We start from the raw sequence: 23,907 nt of genomic DNA, 5'->3' as shown, positions 1-23,907 counted from the left end.
ACTTCGAAGTAAATTGGAGTGCCATGGTGGAGTTTATTTCTATTTGTCAAGAAACGTAGTGTTCAACCAACTGTAATTACAGGTAATCCATTGAGTTGACCTTTATCGTTCAAAATGGAAATTTGCAGTTAAAGAATTGATAAACTATATTTTCAAGTACATAATTTAATAAGATTTTTGAAATCCAAATTGGTTGTGGTATTGCTTATTCATAAATGTTCTGGATTGTTGGATTGGGTGAACTATTAATAGGTAAATTGGATTATGGTTGTGATATCTGGTTGATGACCTCTCGTCTGGTTTTACTGTCTTCGAAAATAGCCTGAATCAATTTTGTTAATTCTGCTGAAGTTAAGCCATAAAGAGTGCCTCCAACTTTAAAATTTTCCACAACATTTAACAATGACATTACCAGCATTGACTTGATAGCTCTGAATTTGTATAAGGATGGAATAAATTTCAAAATGTCTTCATTTTCATAGGAGAAATTTTCTGAAATCCACTTTACCAAGTATGTCATTAAAGAACTAATATCCTGTGATTCATTCTCTCCAATATCTTTGCGATTGAGAATATAGCTACAAATAGTAGCGATTATTGGTTCTAAAATAGCTCCAAGTGATGCCATAACAATTCCATTGTCTTGTGGAATAACCTGAACCCACAATCTCCTTAAATGATCCAAATGATCGACAATCTTTTCAAAACTCTTTTTGTTCTGCTTCATATTACTGTAAACATCCTTGAATTTGTTACAATCTTGCAAGTAAGTAATTAAAATAATTGTTTGCTTGTCAATAAATTCCTTTCTGTGTTCTTCCGAGAATGCTCTCAAAGTACTAGCTCCATCACAAACCAATGACTTGAAACCATCATCAATTTTATATTTTACACATAATATATCTAATTCCTTTGCAATCCAATGACAATCATTAAATAATATCATCGAGAATTGAGGAAATTGATTAATCAATTCTCCATAAATTTTAGGAATTAAAACTCTATACAACACTGTAGCTTGTTTAATATATTTAGCAAGTACATGATTTAAAGATTGAGACTTTTCAATGATGGAATTAATCCTCTCAATGAATTGTTCCGTTCCTTTAGAAATACTACACTTGGGAAAGTTGAATAATGATTCATCATTTCCACTCCTTGTCTGTACAATATTATAAAAGAAAGCCTTCTCACTCTGGGAGGTGATCAACTTTCTTGTCCACTCCAACAATAATTCACCTCCAGCACCAACACTTTGCGACATTTTTTTGTTTTACAATTCAATTCATCAGCTGATGTATTTAATACTTTTCTAAATATTCATAATAATATATATTGAAATTTGTGTACAACAATAATTGCATCATTGATATCCATTTTAAATTCTATCAAAACCAAATGATGGCTTGGTTAAAATTCCGATACTGGTTGGTGGTGCAGCTATTGAATTGATTAAAACCATCAACCTAATCAAAATCATTCATTTTTCTTATTGAATCCCAAGAGTTGAGAGAAAATTCAATCAAAAAACAAACGCAACAATTCATTAGCTAATTGTTATTATCTGTGGAGAGGAGCATATTTAAGATGTCAACGATTAAAACACACATTTCTACAAATTCATCCTTATCATCGGATCCATTGTTGAGTTCTTTGAATTTGTTTAAAACCAATAGGAAATCTTCATCACCACTGATAATGATGGGTAGTATCGGAGGAGGATTGTTGATTGAATTGCTGAGTGGTATGAATAGAAGTTATTCTGCACCCAATAGAAGAATTAAAATTGAAACACCTTCATCATCAACTTCATTACCTTCCTCCGAGAATGATGCAACAGGTAAATTAACATCATCACACTCGGAAAATACATCTAGAAAACAATCTAATAAGAACAAATCATCAACAACACAAGAAATGAAAGAAATTCAAGAATTATCATATAATAACTTTGTAAAACTAAAGAGTATGAGAATGAATCGAAAAGTTGATAAGGATTTAGAGGAAATTAAAGAAGAGCAACAGAAACACAAACAAAGATGGACTGAAATACAGTTCATGTTAACTTCTGTCCATGAAATTGATCAATATCTCATCAAGAACAAATTCCAAATCTCAAAGGAAGAAGCCATTCATGAATTCTTCAAAATGATGAAGTTTGTTCTTACCTATGCAGAAGCAACTCAATTTATGGCATCTAAAAAGATGGTTGGAATGGTTTATTCCATCTCTAAGAATGTTTTGAAAATCATTGGAAATAATCCACAAAGTTTGAGAGATGTCTATAATTTAATTTGCATGATACAGTTCAAAAACTTTTCATCTCTTCAAATTCCTTGTTATCAATTGGCTTATGGATTTAAAGTATTGAATGATATTGAATTTGCTCAGTCATTATTTGAAAATCATATTGCTGAGATTTTAGAAGTATTGATCAAAAAAGATCAGTCCTTCTATTGTGACTATTTAATGTCAGCACATCTCCTTTTACCAACATTTTCAATTACACACGAACATTTGGTTGATAAAATCTTTGAAATTTCAGCAAAGGTTATTCCAAAGGGAGCTCTAGGTTCCAGTGCAGAAGAAGTTCACGAAAAGTTTAAGAATCAAACTAAAATCCTTCCATCCCAAAACAGCTATGGGTTGTTTAGCTGTGTTAGATCATTATCCGAGCAAATATTCCAATATATGGAAAGTTTAGAGAAAAAGACAATTAGTAAGGGAAAATTCGATTCAGAATTATTCATTAAGAGTTTCAGAAAAATTCATGAAAAGGGAGTTTATATGGATATTCACAAGTATAATTTTGCTTTGGAAATTCTGGTAAGAAATAACAGTAATAATACGATGGAATTCTTTGAAGAAATAAGGAATCTCGAACATATCAAACCAGATACTGGTACCTACTGTACACTTATCAAACATTACGGAAAGAAACTGACAGAAGATGATGAACAACAATTACTAACAATTTATGAAGAAATTAAGAAGAAGAACTTGATTAATCAACATTTATTAACAACATTTTTGAGTATTACAAAACGACACAGTCAAAGATTTGACAGATTGAGAGAACAAGTTAGTTCTGATTTATATGGAATGAAGAATTTAGATAGCCATTCAATTACAGAACTCATTCACCAGTCTGTTTTACAAGGAGGAATAACGGCAGGTTACTCATTCTTCTGTAGTGCTAGAGAGACATCCAAATTAAATGGTAATGCACTATCCTCCTCTGCCTACAATATTATCCTTCAAGCTGTAACGAATGATCTGAAGCAAATTACATTGGCTTTCAATATTTTGAACTATATGCTAGAAGATAAGGTTCATCCAAGCGACTTTATTCTTGTCAGTTTACTGAGTATTGAAACCAAGTTGAGAGATCTTCTGTACAAACCTGGAGAAGTTGATACTGAAATTGTGGAAAGATTGGAAAGATACAAACATACATTGGATCTTTTACTAAAGGATATCATTGATGATGCATGTCAAGGAAAACCAGTCAATTTTGTTGTTATTTCAGCAGCCATGAAAAGATTTAAAGCAACTAAGGAGTATGGAACTGTCATTAAAATATGGCGTGCAGTGAGGGCTAGACTTCCTCACAAATCAAAATTAGATGGTTCCATTTATTTGATTGCCTTATCATCTTGTGAATTATCCAATGATTACAAATCATTTAATGACAGTTTAGAATTTATCATGAAAGAAAACATTCCAAGAATTTCGTGGCAATTATACTATTACCTTATTTCAACACTTATTGCACAAAAGAAGGTCAAATTAGGAGATGGTGCACTTTATGAAAGATTATTCAAATTCATCTTTGAAAAGTATACTCCTCTCGTTTGTGATGTAAAGAATGTTCAACGTATCATGCCAGATATTATCGAAGAGAGATGGGCAATACCTCCTCCAACTCTCACCTCATTAGAAATTAAAGTGCTAGACCTTGCTAAGAAATTCCAACTCGTAAAATAAACAATTTTGATTCATACGAGACCAATTAATTGATTGACCAAAACCATCTCGATGCCAAAAGAAAGGCATTCAATCAATTTTACGAACCAAACTCTCTAAACAGAGTTTCAAATTCATCAATTCATCACAGTAGAACGATACAGAAATTGATTTGAGGATTCTTTCCTCACTATTTTTATCAGAACTCTTTATTAAATAGAGCAACAAGATAATAATCAAAATAAATTCATCATATCAACAAGATAAAAAATGCCACCATACGAAGAGTTGAAGGCGTGTCAAAAAGTAAGAGTTTCATCTTTGATTGGTTTATGCCGATTCTTCTTTAACATTCTATTACACATGTGTTTTTATTTAATAATTATAGGGTAATTTTTAAATGATTAATTTCTCACATCTTCGGAATTGATAGACATGGTATCAGTGTTGACGGAAAAGAGAGTCAATAAATTACTTCAAGAGATAAAGGAGCAAAATACTAAAGGATGTGGCATGCTGAAAAGAGGATTGGATTTGAAGAAATGTGAATCACCAGAAGAGGATGGTGTGAGCGGATATTATTCATCATCTAAAAATCAAATTGTGATTTGTTGTAATAGAATGATAGGAAAAAGTGATTTAGAAAATACTGTAGTACATGAATTGGTTCATGCATATGATTTTTGTAGATTTAGACAATTGTTTTATTGTAAAGTGAGAGCATGCTCTGAAGTAAGAGCATATTATCTTGGTGGATCATGTGCAAGTGCAGAAGATTTAAAGAATTACTCAAACAAGGAAGAATGTCTGAAAAGACACGCATTTGCAAGTACTGTGAGTGCATGCAAACAATCGGCGTTATCTGTATGTACTAATTAAGTGAATTTTTCAAAATACTAATCCATATATGTTGATCTAATTCACACGCTTTATAGGATGTGGATGATGTGTTTAAACAATGTTTTAACGATGAAAGCCCGTTCAAGAGTATATCAGAAGAAAAAGTATTCAAACCACATTTACTGCCTGATAAGGATAAAGTGATTGGAAATTAAAAATTGTACTAGTAACGAGAAATTTTCAGTTGAGAGTTCTTCTTTTTGAATTTTAGAACCTGTAGGATGGAAAGCAACACATTAAATTGATCGGTGTGTTCTCCTTAAATTGAAAAAAAAACCAAACAATCAATATTAAGGAATAATGAGGAGATATCAATTATCTTGGCCATTATCATCCACACGAAAAATAATACGGAATTGTACAACAACCTATTGTGCAATATTATTACAGATATTATTTTTAATTACTCTATTCAATGTTTTATGCCCAATAGAAGGAAATAAGAGAGCAAGTTTGAATATTCACTCTCCACAAGATACGAAAATCCAGGGAGGGATACAAACCAGCAATCATGAATTTCCCTTCCTTGTTTCTCTTCAGCAACGATCAGTGAGTGGCAATGTTTTTCATAAGTGTTGTGGCTCTATTATTTCTAAAAGGTTCATTCTAACAGCTGGACACTGTGCCTATGAAGCCTCGGCAACAAATTATGCAGCTGTAATGGGAGTTACAACCTTATCAGAGTGTACCATAACGAAGAGTCTATTTTCATCAGGTTACACTATACAATCATCATCGAGTTGTGTTGTGGCCAGAGTTAAGGCTCTTCATCTACATCCAAGCTATGATGATTACTCGCTCAATAATGATATAGCAATAGTGGAACTGTACGATGATATTCCTTATTCGTCGACTATTAAACCTGTTACACTTGCATCATCGCTTCCTGCTTTTAATGCCATGCAAATTGTTGCTGGTTGGGGAATCACTTCAAGTTATGTCAATCAAGCTGTTGACCACATGATGAAGGCCACGGTTCCCTATGTTGAAGACAAGTATTGTAATGATCTGGAATTAGACATGAGTACCACTGTCGGTAAATTATGTGCTGGGGCTGGAGATGGCAAAGATGCTTGTGCTGGAGATTCCGGAAGTGGACTTTTTCATACTGTGAATTCAACTGATTTCATTGAGATTGGTATTGTAAGCTATGGTCCTAGTCAATGTGGTACACCAGCCGCCAGTTCTAATCGAGGTGTTTACACAACTATTCCATTCCACAAAGAGTGGATCAAAGCAATCTCGAATGTGAGTGTGGGAGTGAGCGAATTTGAATATGAAAATATCGTTGTGACTTCAAACTCAAGCTCTGTGCATATTGGTGGTTCTCAAATTGTTCTTGAATCAGGCTTTTACAGCATGAACCTGTCCTTTGTGGTCATCCTAAATTGTTTGTTGGGTATGTTAATTAATTACCAGTAATAAAAATATAAATAGAAGAAATAATGAGTAGAATGCTCTTTTCTTTCTGGATGCATCCATAACAGCCCATGGGATAGGAATGAGCATGCATTCCTCTTTCGCCTTAGTGTAAAAAAATCTGTAATTGAGAGCGATATACCGGACTAGATTGGCCTCAATAAACTGAATATCGAGTTCTACGATAATGAAAATATGGAAAGATCCCCTTCCTAAATAACTCCAAAAATCCACGAGCTCAAAACAAAAGGCAATAGAAGTTGTTGATCATTCATCATGCTCTTTCACAACTAAAACCAGGTGCAATAAATCCTCCACTTTCACAATTAAACAAATCAACCCACATCAACTGAACAAACTGACAAATTGGTGGGCTAAACTTTTCTGCCCCCGTGAACCACATAGATGTTGTTTGGTTTGACACAATATTTCATATTTTTATTATTTCAAGTTTTAAAAAATTGCCAAAACATCCAAATCGCATTTTCTTTGCTTTCATTTTTTGTGTTGTCGCGTATTTATTTTGGTTCTATCTTCCAACTGCAGCCAAAAACTTGCATTTCTCTCAAATTTCAACTCATTCTAGGATAGTAGACCAATTTAAAGAGTCGATTCAAATTCTTGAAATCTAGAGTTGCTTTCTAGATTGAAACATTATCAATTTGAGATATCGTTTTTTATTCCGGATTGACCAAGCACTTTTCTGATCAGAAGAAAATTAAACCACACTGTTCCCCTGCCTCTCCTCTTCCATCACCAATCACATCCAAAAATCAGAACAGCACCCCATACTTACTCCTCATAAAAGAACTATCATGAACAATAACCCACCTCATCAACAGCAGCTTCCACCCTCAGCATCAACAATAGGTTCATCTTCATCACAACATTCAGGCAATAACAACAATTACATGGTGCAGAATGCTCTTCCAAATTCTTCTTCATCATCCTACATGATGACTACTACCAATAACATGCTAAATAATTCACATCATCATATGCTTCACCAACAACAACAACAATCAAATAATAACATTCCAATGATGAATCGTCACATGGACTATGATCATATTCAATACTACAACCAAAGATCACAACAACAACATCCCTCCTCCGCCCAACAGAATTTTACTGGCAATGGAGAATCTCAACCAAATTTATCACAACCTCAGCAGCATGTTGGTGGTGCCGAACAAGCATCACATGTGTTCACTTCTTCCCCGAATGTTATTAACAATAACATGCTCAATAATAATAGCTATCCTTCCATGCAAAAAGTGGTGATTAATAATAATCAATATACATCCAATCCTCCATCATCATCATTTCAGTATAATACGCAACAACAACCAACAACATCTTTTAAACAAACACCTCCTATGGTTAACCCACATCAGCAGCAACATTTTAATTATTTGATGCCTAATAACAATAATAATTTGTATCCGCAGCAACATCATCACATTCCACCACAACAGACATATCCTACCACAACTTATTCGAATGCTAACTATTCTACGAATGTTCCTTTGAGCAGTAGTAACATGTCAACGAATCAATACGACGTGAGTCAGCAGCAACAAAATTATAGTAATTATGAAATTGCTACTAGTTTTGCATCATCACCTCAACAACAGCCAAATAATAGTACTAGCACTACATTTAATCCTTCTCTTGTTTCGTCCAACAACATGGTGGCGACAGATTCCCCAGCAAAGAAACAAAAAAGGAAAAAATCTTTAGGTAGTGAAAATGTGGATGTAAATGGATTTTCTCAGGAATCTATATTACCTGAACATGGACATCCTATTGCATGTGTGCAATGTAGGTCGAGACACAAAAAGGTATGTGTAGTTTCGAATAATTTAATCTAACCCAGAGAAGTGTGATCGTACATTGCCTGCATGTTTGAATTGTACTAAGAGAGGTGTGGAATGTACTTATCGATCTCCAAAGATGAAAGGAAGAAAGGATCAAAAGTTTCATCCTTACTCAAGTTTACTCTACATTCCTCCAACTAATACTGTTCCACTTGTTTCATCTTCAACTCAACCTAAACCAAAGAAACAAAAGAAGGAACAAAATGTAATTAATCACATTGTTGATAATCATTTTACAGCACAATGGAATCAACAACCTCCACAACAGTCTCAACCTCCTCAACCAATTGAAGAACCAAATATTAATTTCAGTCCAATGACTGTTTCCAATCAATTGCAAAATCAGTTACAATTAGTAATAGCACAAAATACATCCAATTTTAATAATGATACCTTTTCGACACTATTTACATCACTCTCGAATTCAGATAGCAGTAGTTCTAAAGAGAATGAGGAAGAGGAAAAAGCACTTGCATTAATTGATAATTTTCAAAATAATCAAAGATCTCAATCACCGAAGATTGATAGAGAATTTTTATTGAATTTATCAAAGGATTCTATTAGTGATTTACTCGGATCGTTGGGTGTTAACCAAACTAATTTCCCTCAAAATCTCAATATCAAATTGGATATTAATAATAATGCGATAGCTCATGATTTAATTAAAGATGCAGAGATGAATCAAAGACTGAATATGAATGCATACAAGAAACGTACTGTAGAGTTGTATGATGAGGTGATTTCAATGGGTTATCCACTTCTTTCAAAAACTACTCTTGAATTGGCATTTTTCAACGAGGAGGCCACGAGAGGAATTTATTCAAATGATGTTTTGGCACTCTTGTATGCTATTCATGCTGTTACCTGTCAGGCATTTGGAGTTCATGATGAGGCTCAAATAAGTTTCCAAAAATCAAGAACTCTTCTCACAGAAAGTTTTGACAATTCTCAATGCCTTTTTGTTGCTGGTACTTACTGTCATTTTGCTAGATATTGCAGTGGTATTGGTGATAAGGGAAAGGCAAAGTTTTATCTCAATTATGTAGATTTATTTTTCAGAAAGAGAAATAAGACTTTTAAAAACAAAACTCACTTGAACTATTCTATTGAAGATGAAAACAAGAATGGAGAAAACTATTCAATATTTAATGGATTACCTGTAGATGATTTGCATCTACTCAAGTATAGAGTATTGTGTGGAATCAGTGTAGACAAATCTGGAGAGTTCTTTTTGGATGATTGTTCTAACTTTCCTGGATTTACTTTTGGTTCATATGTTTCCAAGATTATTTGCGATGGTTGCTTGTATGCTATTGGAAAAATTCCCAATACTATTATGAGCATCATGTCTCAGAAAGTGTCATTAGAGAATTTGAACCTGTATACCATGTTGGTCGAGTTTTCTGCCAACTTCTTGACTGTTCACGAAGATGAAAGAAATATTAGTGAAACAACTAGGAGTTGTATGAAGTGTTTACATCAATTATTCTATCATGGGTGTAACGTGCAGCTATATAAGGAAGCTGGCGTATTGGACGAGAGAATAGAAAATGAGGCAAAGCTTTTTACATTGACAACAGCTTCTGGTCCTTTCCATCTAGTTCAACCTTTGATATTAGGAGCTCTGTTTGAGACAGCAACCATTCACTTGAATATTTTGAGCGAAATTGAACAAGGTAAAAGAGGTTTTGATCAAATTACACAAACATATCAACTCATTGAGTTGGATAATAGAGCTCTTGAGATTGTTAGAACCAAAAACAAGGAGTTGATTGATAGAACATGTAAACCTCTCTTGGAACAGCTTCAATTCAGAACTAGACAATTTACCTCCCTTCCTTTTTATAATCAATGCTCAATGACTGCCCTCATTAAGGATAATTTCGAAATACGTAGGTGCTCTCCTGTGGTTCAAGATAAATTTAATGATGCTATCAATATTTTGATGGAAGAATTAAATAAATAGAGTTTATTTTCTCATTTCTTGCAGCTTTTCATTATAAGCAGCTTCAGCATCTGTCACAGCTTTCCTATTGACATATTCCTCAACCACAGAGACACAAACCTTGGCAATATCTGCATCATACAGTTGGCATTCAACGAAATCATTGAATGGTCTTTCTTGCATTGCAATATTCATATCATAATTTGGATTTTTGGAAAGCATATAGTTATCTCTCTTTCTCAAACATCTTTCGTATAATCTTCTACAAAAAACTGAATGAACATTAAGGTGATAGGATAATCTTTCTGGAAGACAGTTTAATTTCATATCTGCCATATCAAATTTATCTGACATTGCTGGAGAATTGGATGTCATACAGACATAATAATCTTTAATTTGATGTCTAGCAAATCTATCAGTCAGATAATCCAATTTATATTCCAAACCATCTTGGTCCTCATCCCCCTTAAATTCATAACTCTTAAATCTATTCCTATCCTCTGTGAAATTTTTAACTAGATATGGAGCATAAAACTTGCTACTTCCTTCCTCAGTCCAATAAAAATATTTTCTAGTTGCAAATTGAATTAATCCTTCAAAGTTTCTGTTGGATCTAATACATTGAGTTAATGATTTTCCTACATTCTTAAAATCCTGTTCAGTCATTCTTGTAATTTGGTTTGGATTATCAATTAACAAGTCCGAATTAGCATATTCATTTACGTCCTTTGCTCTTTTAATTGAATCCACACATGCTGACTTGAACCCCACATGAGAATCTTCATATAAAGCCTCCAAAGTACAAGCCAATGTTATCTTTTGTGCATAATCTTCATGTTGTTCAGTTACTTTTGCACTCGGAAATAGTCTACTCATCATATTATCCACATATGAAAAACATCTAAAGTAGGCTGCTTGAGCAGCTTGCAATTCTACTTTTTCTTCCTCTGTTCTATCATCGATAAAGATTGGTCTATCAAGTGCAGACATTTTTTTGATATATTGATTGACTTTATTAAATATTAAATAGTATTTACTGTTAATATATTAAATTAAATAATTTAATTATTAAGTATTTGGTAAACTGGTTTTTAATAGTTGATTAAATATTTAATAAATATAATAAAAAAAATATTTAAACATGATGAGTGAGGACAAGAGACTTTTAATTCAACTTTCAAAACAATCAAAAAATATCAAATCAGCATCATCTTCACTTCAATTTTTAAATCCCGAAGAAGAAAAATCCGAAAGAAAAGAGGAAGAATCTAATAAGAGAAAAATTGATCAAGTAATTCCGTGCAAGGGAAATCATTTGAATATAAAACAAGCAAAATTGGAAAATCATCATCATCATTATACTAAGGATGAGGAGTTTATTCCGTCCAAGCCAGTTGAAGGATTTGGTGCTGCAATGTTGAGAGGAATGGGTTGGAAGGATGGTCAACCATTTGGAAGATCGAAACAAATCGTTGAACCTGTAGAGCCAAAACCTAGACCTCATTTGGCTGGATTGGGAAGTAGTCTTCAGCATCAAATTGAATTGGATCCAAGGAATAAGAAATTGAAAGACCAATTGGAAAAGGAAAAACAAGCTGACAGTAAAAAGACAGCAACCACAAGTATTCAAAACAAATCTGAACAACAACGACCAAAAACTAATGAATCAGCATCTTCAAGCTCAGTAGCACCAAAGAAAAAGAAGGCCATCACTTGGTTATTACCAAACCTCTATGTGAGATATATCAGTAATGGAAAACATTATTTACAAAAAGGTCTTGTAATGGATATTCCAACTAGTTATGAATGCACAATCAAAATGGATACTGGAGAAATATTGGAACATATTGGAGAGGATTCCCTTGAAACCATTATTCCAAAGCAAAAAGGACTTCAATGCATGGTTGTGAAGGGAGAACATAAGGGATTTGTGGGCAGTTTAGTATCAAAAGATAGAGAAAAAGAGACATGTCTCCTCAAAAATCAAGATGATGATGTTGCGGTCGTCTCATTCGATAACTGTTGTGAGTATAGAGAGTTCTAGAATGAGCACCAACTCAGTTAAAGTGAAACATCACCAGTCCTATGTGAAAACTTCCTCATTAATCCATAGGACTGATCTTCATCCTCAAATAGCCTCAATATATTTGTGGTGGTGCAATCTCTGATATTTAATCTCTATCAAGTGTTGTGCAACTCAACTCCTGCTACAGTTTACGAACTCGTATTGAGAGGTCAAATTTGGCGCCAATCCACATAACTCTCAGAGAACATCAATCACCATGCTTTTTAACCTTAAAAAAATGAAACAAATTGTATGTATTTTGTTGAGGATTTGTTTTTTATTAATGTTATTGTTGTTGTTGTATTAATTTATATATTTCATCATTGTTACAATTAATGTAGGGATTAATTCCTTCCGGAGCTCAACTTTGGTACAAGAGAATAATAACTGTAACTCAAGGAAGACTTATTTATTGTTCTACCATTGCTGTTTATGTTTACAATTTGAGTGATTTCCGTTTGGAAAGAATTCTTACTGGTCATGGTATGGCAATAACTGGTGTGGCCGTCTCGCCTCACTCGCCCTATTTAATTGCCACAGCCAGTTTAGATCAAACAATCAGAGTTTGGGATATTACCGATGGAAAAACAATCAAAGTAGTGGATTTAAAATCTTCACAATTCAAGCCTTATTGTATCGATTGGAGTTGTACGGATTCATATCAATTAGTTGTTGGAGGTAAAAAAGGTGCAATCAAAGTAATTGACTTTAATGACGATTCAAATTATACAATCAATCTTTCGGGAGATGATCTAAGATCAATAGGGTTTAATACTAGAAATCCTACTGTTTTATTTGCTGCTTGTGGAGCTGAATTGTTTTTAGTGGATATTAAGAAGAAAAAGCCAATTTGCAGACACAAATTTTCAGATTACAAGATTGTAGATTTCCAATGGGATTCTCTTTCTAATAATTATCTCATTTGTAGCTACGAAAACGGCCAGACTGTACTTTTCGATACTGATGCCAAAGAAGAAAATATGAAAGTTAAGGTATTTGAAAAATCCGGAGCTGGTATATCTTCGATTGCATGGATAAAGAATGAACCTGGTAATTTCATAACTTCTGATGTAAGAGCAGGTGTTATTAGATACTGGAACGTTTCTCAAACAGCTCCTCTCAAAGTGCAAAGAGTTAGAAAAAATAGTGGATTCCAGGATATGTTTTTACTTCCAGGATGTCAAAAGTTAGCTTGTGCTTTCAAGGATGGAGCCGTAGGATTATTTGATATTTCAAAGAAGCAATTCGACTTTTTGACACCCGGTTCTCATACAGAAACCATTTTCGATTGTGAGTATTGTCCTGCCAATCCAGATATTTTCGCCACTTCAGGTTTTGATCACAGTATCAGACTTTGGGATACTCACAGAATGAAGGTTGTAGAAAATCTTACTCACGAAACTGGTGTTATCTATGGCCTTGCTTGGCATCCAACTAAGAGAGAAATTGCCGGAGCTTTCAACACTGGTATGGTCATCATTTGGGACGCCCAAAAGAGAATTCCAAAACTTCAACAAGAAATTCACAAAGACTGTATTTATAGAGTTGCATGGAATCCAATTGACCACTCTCTTCTGGCAACTACCTCTAAGGATACATTCTGTATTGTATTCAACGAGGAAGGAAAGGTAATTAAAAAGTTCAAGCACCCAGCACCAGTCTTTGGTGTTCAATGGCATCCAACCAACAAGAATATTATTGCTACAGGTTGCCATGATCATATTGTAAGAGTTTTCAACATTAATAATCCAAATGATGCTCCAATTTCAATTCTCAAAGGTCACACTGCTGAAGTTTTCAACGTAACATGGCATCCAACTATTCCTAATGTGTTAGCTTCAGGATCAAATGATAAGACTATTAGAATATGGGACAGTGATACTGGTAATTCCAAAGTGTTGAAAGGGCATACTCACTATGTGAGAGCTTTAGCTTGGAACTATGAGGTTTCTAACATTTTACTCAGTGGTTCTTGGGATGGTACAATCAGAGTTTGGGATACAAAGAAGGAATGCCAAATTGCTGTCTCTAACGATCACCATGCTGACGTCTATGGTTTATCATCTCATCCTGAAAGACCATTCACCTTTGGATCAACTTCAAGAGATACCACAATTAGATTCTGGAGCCTTGATAATATTTCAACAAAATTCTATGTTAAGGCAATTAATATCCAATCACTTGCACCTCTGCTTACCACTCCAAAGAGTCCTTTTGATTCTGATTCTCAGGGAGATGGATTATCTGGGCCGGGAGCTAAACTCGTTAGCACCAAGTTGGCTGAAGCAAAGACAGATGTTGAAAAGCACACCATTCTCTCCGAATATTTCAACTTCCCAAGTACTAGCAGAAACTTGTGGGAACTTGCTAACAGTTTCTTCCAAGGTAAAAAGTACAAATCATCTCTCAAGTCTGATGTTTTGTTCTGTAATGCTATTACTGAAACTGTATATAATAAGGCCAAGGAAATGGAATCCGCTAGATATAAGAATAAGGGTACAGGAGCTGCACAAAGAGTGGCCGAGCAATTAAAGGAAGCTGCAAAACTTTACCTTAAAATTGGTAAGGTAAGAAATTATTGCGAAATCATGTGTGAGGTTGGAGAATGGGAAAAAGCTCTTTCAGTTGCTCCATCTGTTTCAATTGATTATTGGAAAGATCTGACAGCCAAGTATACTAAACAACTAGCTGAGAATGAAAGCGAAGATGTTATTCCATACTACATTGCAACATCTGAAACTGATAAGCTGCTGAATTATTTCATTAGAAAGAATCAATTGACTGAAGCTTCCATTGTTGCAAGAAGAAGTGCAGAATCAGGTTATCCTAAACCTATCGCCGAACAAACCAAGACGGCCAACCAAGAAGAAAGCTCCGAGAATGCACCTGTAACTATTGAAATGAGAAGAATTGCTGAGTTGCAAGCTAAGAACTTTATGAGAGAATCGAAACCTATTCTGGCAGCTTCTGCATTCCTTTCAATCAAGGATGTTGATAAATGCTTCCATTACCTAGTTAAAGGATGTGAGGGACATTTAGCTTATTCTTTGGCCAAAGCTCTTCTCATAAGAAACACAGACGATAGCATACTTTTGGCGTTCGCAAATGTTTGTACTATGAATGGAGAATGGGATATTGCCTGCGAAACACTTGCACAAGTTAAAAACAGAGAAGAAGCCTCCAAGATGATGTGTAAGCTTCCACCAACTCATCCTCAGAGAGATAATTTGTTCATTAAAGGAGGTTTCCAAACTCCTTCATTCTATGCTGCCCAGGCACCTGCTTTGGAACATGAAAATCCAGCCGAATGCATCAGATTTTATTCATTTGCCTACGATAATATTAATGCTGCCTTAGTTGCTGTGGTAAATTATGAAGAATTATTTGCTGAGCAAGATTGGAACTGGCCACTCATTAGCAGTATACATAATGCTGTTCAATGTATTGATGCATACAAATTGGAAACCATTATGAGGAATAAGATTCTATTCTACTCTAATTTGATTGGTGCTCAACTTGCTTTATGGAAAGAATATTTTGTTATTGCTCCTAAGTTAGCACTCAATGCTAAGGATTGTCTCAAGAATATTCCAAAAGAATTCTTTGCACCAAGACAGTTTGCTGAATATATTTATTGCCTTAGTATGGCTTATTCGGGTGAAATTGATGAGGCTATTAGTATACTTTCTCAAGCTCTTAGCGATACCAATGAAGTACTGGAAGAACAATACAGCAAGCCACTCATTTCATTCAAGAAGAGATTAGAACAAAAAACTTTAGTTCATGAATGGACTCCATCAAATTTAGTAATACCATCAGGATCCAATTTACCTGTTCGTTCAATTGATGGAAAGAGGGCAATAAGTGTCATTTCAAAGAAAGAAGCTCAACCTCCTGTCTTGTTAGAAGATGGTGGCTCAATAATCAGTTTGGCTGAGTCCGTCATGTGGAGAGAAGTCAATGTCTTCTCCCCAACTTGTTCAGGAACTAAGATTTAAAATAAAAATTAACAAAATTTATAAATTACGTAATGTTGTGAGATATGAGAAAAATGGATTGTAACTGTTGAATTTGTCAATGGTTTTCTCTTATCCACATTAGACTGAGTTTTACCTTTTATGAGACTGTTCAAGATATTAGTGAAGTGAGATTTGTCATCCTTTCAATATATTTATTGAGACTTTGACAGAATTCATTCGAGAGGCAACACGTTTTAAATCTGTTTTCAAAATCATCTAGACATCATTAAGCATTGAAATTAATAAATCTAATGACCGTCATGTGGCGAGAAGTCAAATGTCTTCTCCCCGACTTGTTCACTTGTTCAGGAACTAAGATTTGATATTAATTATATTAACCAAATTTATAAATTAACATGTAATCAATAAATATTTTCAATCCATTTTTCTCATATCTCAATTCTGCCATTGTAAAACTTGTTTGATTAATTACAATTTCAAACATGACTCCTTCAATTTGTTTTGAAAGAATCATTTTGTTCTCTGTTCTTTCTATTATATTCCAATTTGAATGATTGTGTGACAATAATAATGAAACCATCTCTTTCCATTCATCAACATCTACATTATTAATTACTCTAATCTTATCAAGCACAACAGAGTTATCAAAAACTTTTAAAGTACACGGATAACTATTGATCATTACAAAAATCCATCCCGATCAATAGATCTTTACAACTCTACAAACTTACAAAATATTATTATTCCAACAACCCATCAAACTGTGTGCTTTATCCAAAGGTGCAGAATTTGAACGACTCATTGGATATGTTCCAATTGGACTGAATGGTGAACTGAGTGGATTTACTGCATCTCCTGGATGAACACTTGAAGAGGTGGTAGACGAAAGTGTGGGTGTTTGATAGTTAGGATACATTTTTTGATAAAGATTCTGGTGCTGGTTTTCCTTTGTGGTTGTTTTAAATATATTGCCATGTAACTTTTTGGGTTAATTCCCAAAATGGGCCTCTTTTGGTTGAGTAGTACTTTTGGTGTTTGTAAAACAGAAATGTAGTTATTAAAATATGATGATATTCAAAGATTATTAAATGTAAATATTGCATATTTTACAAAATCCATATTTGGAACGAATACAATAAATAACAATTAATCAGATTTAACCTTTGGTTTTCTGTAAAGCAAAAAGCTAAGTAAAAGACAACAGGTTCCCAAAATTTGCATCACCACCGAGAGATCACTAAAGAACTTGAAGGCAACAAGTCCACTTCTTTTGAAATATGTAGAAATTATGGAAATTATTAATATTTGAACTGCAATTCCCAGATATTTGTTAATGGTAGTGGCGATTGGTATTTCCTTACTTTCAAAATAGTTCTCCACTGAAATTCCATGGGTTATTGATAGCTTGCTTGGATCTGAAATTAAAATACTTTCCAATAGAGATAGGATTGTTGGAATGAAAATTGTAATTCCGAACACAAATTGATCTCTCACGCTCCTAACTACCTGTTGATATCCTATATAATTGAAAGGCAGTGAATTCATGAATAAAATTGCAAGATAAATTAGTAAAGTGATGAAATGGAAAGATATTGAACCAATGGTAGGCTTAATTTCAACTCTAGAAGAGGAAATAAATTTCACAAACCACATATTATCACTCTTATTAATATTCATCAAGAAGAGTCCTTTCAGAATGATATAGAATGCAATTAATAATGGATTAAAATTCATAATTAGTAAGTAATACAGTATCAGATTGGAATTTTCATGAATTCTTGCACTGAAACACAAATTAGCCCAATTACTTAGAGTGTGAGAAATTGAGTAGATAAAACTTGGATATTTAGAACTCGATCCAAACATGAAGAGTTTGTAAAATACAGTCAATTCCAATCCTTCGTCTTCCTCCTCAAGATTCAGTGGTTCATCCTCCTCCTCAGTTTGCTCATATGTTTTCACACTTTCATTATTGAATTCAATTTTACAAATGAGTAAAACTCCAACTATTGAATCAATAATTCCCAAAACAACCCAAAAAACTCCCAACTGAAACATTGCCATAAAATCTGAAACATATTGAAATTTGCTAACATTTAAAACTAGCAAACCACTCATCCAAAAAGCAATCATTTCAATAAAACTAATTTTCTTTCCATATGCTTGTTGTAAAATGGTTTGATTAATAACCTTTCCAAATCCCTGAATAAAACCAATCAAACAAACAAATGAATAATATCGTAAAGTCTTGACAGAATCGTGAACATCCCAATCAGTATCATTAATTGCAGATTCTGAATATGCCAAATCATGTTTAACAACTCGAACCATTTCCGAATAACAATAATAATTAGAAAGTACTCCACCAATATTATAAATAATTAAACATGTCATTAGAATAATCTTTCGGTATGATGAATTGTCAAGGAGAGGAATTAATTGTGAAATGAGAATGTCACTTGTGATGATCATTGACACGTAGAGAAGGAATGGTGTAATGGATTTAGCAGAAACTATCGACAAGACAAAGAGTATCAATAAATGACCAAACATTAAATGGCAACAGGATAGCAATTGATAAACTTGTGAGTGAAAGGATTGATGATGGTTTCGAATCATTTTTTTGAAAGATGTGAAAAGAATTGCTCTATCGGAATTAAAAACTAGGGTTATCAATTCAATGATAATTTACTTATTGGCAAGGTATTTACCAAGGAAGAATGAAGCAGCAGCAACAATAGAAATACAAGCAAGAGGTTTCAATGGACAAGTCTTTTGACAAGTTTGTGGCTTAGCTGACTTGAATCCAAAACAACAACCACCAGATGATGGAGCAGATTCAGTAGATTCAGGTTGAGTAATTCCATGTCTAGAATCATCATCAACATAATATTTAGCAAATAAATCATTTTGAATCCACAATAACTTGTTAAAAGCTTGGACAGTCTTGGCTCTTTGTTCTTCATTCAATTGTGGACACATAGCAATAGTACCCAACAAGACATCGGAAACATAACCAAACAAAGCATTAATGTGAATATAATCGATAACAATATCCTTGTTACCAGCCTTAGTTGTGTGGATTTTACCAACCCAATCCAAATATTTAACAAGAGCAGGATCAGAGTAATCAGCAGTAACCAATTTAACCAAATACTTGCTCAACATATCCTTTCTGAATTTAATTTGTTCACTAGAAGTATCAGACAATTCATCCAAAGTATCTTCCATCTTTCCTTGAAATTTATCATTACGAACCATAAAGGTCTTCTTTGTCACATCAAAACTGAACAACTTTTTATAAACCAAATCAACAACTGTTGGCACGAGTGGAGCCAAAACAGCAGCTGATTCATGAATATACTTGACATCTTCTTCACCGAAACCAACAAACTTGGCAACATAGGCAAATCTATAAGGTAAATCAGTGAATAATCTCTTTTCTTCGATAACTTCCATTGTGTATTAGTGTTGTTTTTTTCAACTTGGTAATTTGTTAGCCTTGGTTAAATAGGCTTTGTTACTCAGCATATCGAGATGACCTTACTCATACTTGTTGAACAAGATGAACCATTTGCGCGCATGCAAAAGGGGAATATTTTTGAAACGACCACAAAAATAAGTCTAAAAGGAGAAATTGGATCAAAAAAAGGTGGATGTTGAATATTCTGGGTGTTAAGATGTTTTTGTAGATTACAAAGAGAAGGCAATCATTAATTATTTTGATTGAATCGATATCCACAGTTCGTAAATAAGGTGTTATTTTCTCTCTTCAGTAATTACTCATTGAAAATGAACTTCAATATGCATCAAGTTAGAAATTAATTGTCTTAGAATTAAGGAATTTTTCTCAAAATTCACTTAGTAGTTATTGTAAATCCAAATAATTCCTTAACTTTTTTCTTCAATTCTTCAACTTCCTCTAGATTAATGTCAAACCAATTATTAGATATTCGACTGCAATAGTCTTGAATATTCTCCTTGAGATCTCTGGTTGCTAATTGTTTGCTGCCTAAATATTCGACGAAATATTGAAATACTGAAACTAAACTTTTTGGAGAAAAGAGAAAGCCATCATCTATATATTTTACATGATAAGAGAAAAAGTCAAGAGAGTCAAATCGTGGACCATATTTCTCAACAAGCTTTTTCAATGTAGGTAAATAAAGCTCCTCTCTATCGAAATAGTTGTTAAATATTGTTGAAAAAAATTCATGATTTGGTATGGTTGCTCCCCTCTCCATTAATGTTAAAATCAGTTCTGTTTGAGATCGTCTCAACCCTGTGGCATGGATGCACTCACTAATTAAAAAACTGTTATCACTCTCACCTATTAGTTGATTAACATTAGCTCCACACTCATCAACAAAAAATAAGAGTAGGTCATTTGTTTTCTCTTGAACCAAAAACTTTGAAAGGTAATTCATTTCCAATCCATATTCGTTATGAATTCTCCTTAAAATCCCAATAATATTACATGACTCTGGGTCACTATTTCTAATAATATTATCAATAAATATTTTAGGAGAAAATTGTTGGTACTTTTGGACTTCCAATACTTTCAAGTAAAATTCAATACATTCCCAATTTCCTCGTACATATAAGAATAGAGAATTGACGTCACGAGCTGCTATGGTTTCAGTAAATTTTGATTGCTTTCTATCTCTTATTAAAGTTACAAATTTGGTTACAATTTCAATGTCTTCTGCCTTTGTCATGTCTGCAGAATTTAAAAGTGTTACAATAAAATAATCTGGAACACCTTTCTTCCCACATGCTACGAGCTCCTTTTTGAATTTTTCAAAGAGCCCTAGAGATTTATCATTAAAAACTCTTATAAGTTTCATTTTAAAAATTCGCTCTATACAGTCTAATATTGGTGTTTCACATTCATTGAAAAAGAAATCTAGCATATAATATGCAAAATCTCTCCATTTTTGATCTACAACTTTGAAATAATCATATGCATAATGAAATAAGAATAAATTTGCCAAATTTACATGTGCGTAATTGTACCTAGCTATTGATTTTAAATCCTTATGACTTTTGATAAATTTTACAATATCAATCCATTCTGAAATATTGGCTGAAAATCCCATTTGAATAACTCTTCTTAAAACCTCCAGCATAATACGTCTCCTCCTTCTCTCTGTAACAAATTGGCGCGACCTTTTCCAATAAGTTTTTCCAAAAATATCACTATTAGTTTCTCTCCTAAGTTGAAAAGGTTTACGATCAAAAATTAAAATTTGCTCCAATCGTTTTAATTGTTGAGCATAGGACTCTCTTTCCATTTTAAAATTAAACAATGAATCGAGGAATGTATAATGAACCACTCCCACAAATTCACATTCTTCATTCTCTGTAAAGAAGATCTCCTCCTGAAGTAGTGATTTTAGAGTAGCCAACCAAAACATTTCATACTCTCCCAATTCAAACCAATCGGAACAAACAGTGATGACATTATTTTTTAAATATTCTGATGGTGGAATGAATGAAATGATGAGCTGCAGCAATTCTGGAGGAAGATGTTGTGCCATTTTTTCAGAATCTTCTTTAATATTATCTCATATTCTTGTTGGAAGATTACAAAACTTATATCAAAAGACATTCAAAATCTAATAATTCAAAATCTCATTCAGTCAATTGTACCAACCCAATCTTCAAATATAAAAAAGACAATATTCCCAATTCTTGTCAACCGTCCTGTTTTGATTGGGTATTATCGAAATTGTAACACAGGTAATTATCGGAGGTTTAAATTCTATAACTCACAAAATAAAATCAAATAAAAAAATGAAGCGCTTGGCATTGAGCACACAACGACACTGTTTTTCTTCGTCGTTTAATAATACGGCGTCATTTCAAACAATGATGATTGGTTTATTAAAACAACAACAAAATCATCAAGAAGCTACCAACATTAAATCAAATAAGAGTGTTTGTAATTCTGGAGGTGGCTTGCAAATGATGAATAGGTTATTGTCATCCTCTCAGCAGCAGAGAAGGTTTATATTTGATTCCGCATCAAGGATAGCAAAATCCATGATAATGGATGAGCAATCTAATAAGGCACAACAACAGAGAGGATATCACTCAAGGAATGGAAAAAGATCTGCCAATTTTAATGATTCATCAAGTACGGTCGATAATTCGGAAATGGATTTTTCTAATACAACACCAATATCTCTTAATTCTACAAGTATTTCTCACAAATGGAATGTAGTGGAGTTTGATGATCAGGGAAATATTAGAATGTCACAAATTAAGAGGAGTGATTTATACACAAATTATGGGCTACAAGGTAGAGACATTAGAATTTTAGTAAGCAACATGAACTATCCATCAATCTTGCCAAGATCTCAATGTATTATTGTCTCCATTAGCAACATAAGTGCTATCATTACACATGAGAAGCTTTATTTGCTGAAGAGTGATTACACAAACAATCTTGACCCTACCTTTATCAAATTTATTCAACAATTTTTAATTTACTATGCTAAATCTAAGGAAGTGAACAAGTACAGTTTTGACGATACACCTTACGGGTTCTTTGAACAATCGTATGCACTTCCATTCGAGTTTAGAATTCTTGAATGTATTCTCCACAAGGTTTGTGCTACCATAGAAAAGGAGAGAAATGAAATCCAAGAACGAGTTAACGATATTCTTGCTGCACCTGACTATACAAGTGAAGAAGTTCTGTATCAAATTTTGCAAACCAAACAAAAACTCACCCGATTCAAAACTTTTGTGAATGAACTTCATGAGACTATTGAAAATATTTTACAACAAGACGATGACATGGCAACCATGTATTTATCTGAAAAAGTGGCCAATGGAAAACCTAGAGATATCGACAAACATGAGGAAATTGAAATGTTACTTGAAACATATCAAAACAGAGTGGAAAATGTAATCAACTCAATTGATGATATGAGAGAAGATTTAGACGACACTCAAGAATTTCTTGAAGTTTGCTTGGACAGTATTAGAAACAAAATGATGCAAATGGAATTACAATTAGCTATTGCAGCATTTTCACTTACATTTGGTACATTGATGGCTGGTGTATTTGGCATGAATCTGTTGTCTCACTTTGAAGACCATCCATATGCCTTCTATTATACATCAGGATTAATTGCTCTTTCCACACTCTTCTTATTTGTCATTACTCTTTTAGTTTGTAAACGAAAGGGTATTTTCAAGAGTACTTATGTGACTGAAAAACGAAAGGAATTACGTCAAGTTATTACCTCCAAGTTTGGAAGCACTAGTGGAGACAATTAAAACAAAATGATTTTAAAATGATTTTTTTATTTTACAAGAGGGAACCAATATCCAAATTACGAGTTGTTCAACAAATTTGGACTTTTCAAAGTTTCTAATTTTGTCATTTTTTATTTCAATCACTAACAGTTGAACTATCCTTTCAACTCAAAATTCAAAAAGCTCATCATTACTTGATACTCAATTACCACAGTTGTAATCAAGCCCAGCAAGACATCGTCATCATTATTGTAAGCTCAAACTCCAATGAAATGAATTCCACCAAAATTACCAAGTAGGAACACAAAAGCGGACGCCACACAAACAGCTTCGAGTTGCAAAAAGGCAACCTTCAAGAACAACTTGTTCTCCTCCACTCTTATTTCACACACAACCGTTTAAAAAATTTTCAAAAGGCTTCTTTCCTTCCTCTTGATTTAAACGACGCGCCAAAATCTACATCAGAGTTTGAAGAATAATAAC

The 23,907-nt window shown here is 33.5% G+C and overlaps 8 protein-coding genes across 8 annotated transcripts; 4 read left to right on the top strand and 4 right to left on the bottom strand.

Moving 5' to 3' along the window:
* Positions 1–262: 262 nt before the first annotated feature.
* NAEGRDRAFT_48521 (uncharacterized protein) lies at positions 263–1,264 on the bottom strand (the record flags this gene model as incomplete). Its single annotated transcript, XM_002678072.1, has 1 exon — positions 263–1,264. The coding sequence occupies one exon, from the start codon at positions 1,262–1,264 to the stop codon at positions 263–265; it is 1,002 nt and encodes a 333-aa protein (XP_002678118.1).
* Positions 1,265–1,701: 437 nt separating this feature from the next.
* Positions 1,702–3,987, top strand: NAEGRDRAFT_48520 (uncharacterized protein; the record flags this gene model as incomplete). Its single annotated transcript, XM_002678188.1, has 1 exon — positions 1,702–3,987. One exon carries the CDS (start codon positions 1,702–1,704, stop codon positions 3,985–3,987), a length of 2,286 nt encoding a protein of 761 aa, XP_002678234.1.
* A 414-nt stretch (positions 3,988–4,401) lies between these two features.
* Positions 4,402–6,350, top strand: NAEGRDRAFT_79470 (trypsin-like protein; the record flags this gene model as incomplete). The annotated part of the gene is made up of 4 exons (XM_002678187.1): positions 4,402–4,830; positions 4,902–5,006; positions 5,257–6,265; positions 6,307–6,350. The coding sequence occupies 4 exons, from the start codon at positions 4,402–4,404 to the stop codon at positions 6,348–6,350; spliced, it is 1,587 nt and encodes a 528-aa protein (XP_002678233.1).
* A 4,901-nt stretch (positions 6,351–11,251) lies between these two features.
* On the top strand, positions 11,252–16,173 carry FM163 (uncharacterized protein; the record flags this gene model as incomplete). Its single annotated transcript, XM_002678186.1, has 2 exons — positions 11,252–12,134; positions 12,716–16,173. 2 exons carry the CDS (start codon positions 11,252–11,254, stop codon positions 16,171–16,173), a joined length of 4,341 nt encoding a protein of 1,446 aa, XP_002678232.1.
* A 1,128-nt stretch (positions 16,174–17,301) lies between these two features.
* NAEGRDRAFT_79468 (uncharacterized protein) lies at positions 17,302–18,774 on the bottom strand (the record flags this gene model as incomplete). Its single annotated transcript, XM_002678071.1, has 1 exon — positions 17,302–18,774. The coding sequence occupies one exon, from the start codon at positions 18,772–18,774 to the stop codon at positions 17,302–17,304; it is 1,473 nt and encodes a 490-aa protein (XP_002678117.1).
* Positions 18,775–18,843: 69 nt separating this feature from the next.
* NAEGRDRAFT_66706 (uncharacterized protein) lies at positions 18,844–19,614 on the bottom strand (the record flags this gene model as incomplete). The annotated part of the gene is made up of 1 exon (XM_002678070.1): positions 18,844–19,614. One exon carries the CDS (start codon positions 19,612–19,614, stop codon positions 18,844–18,846), a length of 771 nt encoding a protein of 256 aa, XP_002678116.1.
* Positions 19,615–19,961: 347 nt separating this feature from the next.
* On the bottom strand, positions 19,962–21,695 carry NAEGRDRAFT_57821 (uncharacterized protein; the record flags this gene model as incomplete). The annotated part of the gene is made up of 1 exon (XM_002678069.1): positions 19,962–21,695. One exon carries the CDS (start codon positions 21,693–21,695, stop codon positions 20,013–20,015), a length of 1,683 nt encoding a protein of 560 aa, XP_002678115.1. The 3' UTR covers positions 19,962–20,012.
* A 667-nt stretch (positions 21,696–22,362) lies between these two features.
* NAEGRDRAFT_1975 (uncharacterized protein) lies at positions 22,363–23,361 on the top strand (the record flags this gene model as incomplete). The annotated part of the gene is made up of 1 exon (XM_002678185.1): positions 22,363–23,361. A coding segment is annotated over one exon (999 nt), but the record flags the coding sequence as incomplete, so codon positions are not given.
* Between the last annotated feature and the right edge of the window lie 546 nt (positions 23,362–23,907).

The sequence above is a fragment of the Naegleria gruberi genome (assembly GCF_000004985.1).
Source record: "Naegleria gruberi genomic scaffold NAEGRscaffold_19, whole genome shotgun sequence".
In the NCBI taxonomy this organism is placed as follows: Eukaryota; Heterolobosea; class Eutetramitea; order Acrasida; family Naegleriidae; genus Naegleria; species Naegleria gruberi.
Note: the sequence above shows the minus strand (reverse complement) of the source record. Positions and strands in the feature narration are given on the sequence as shown.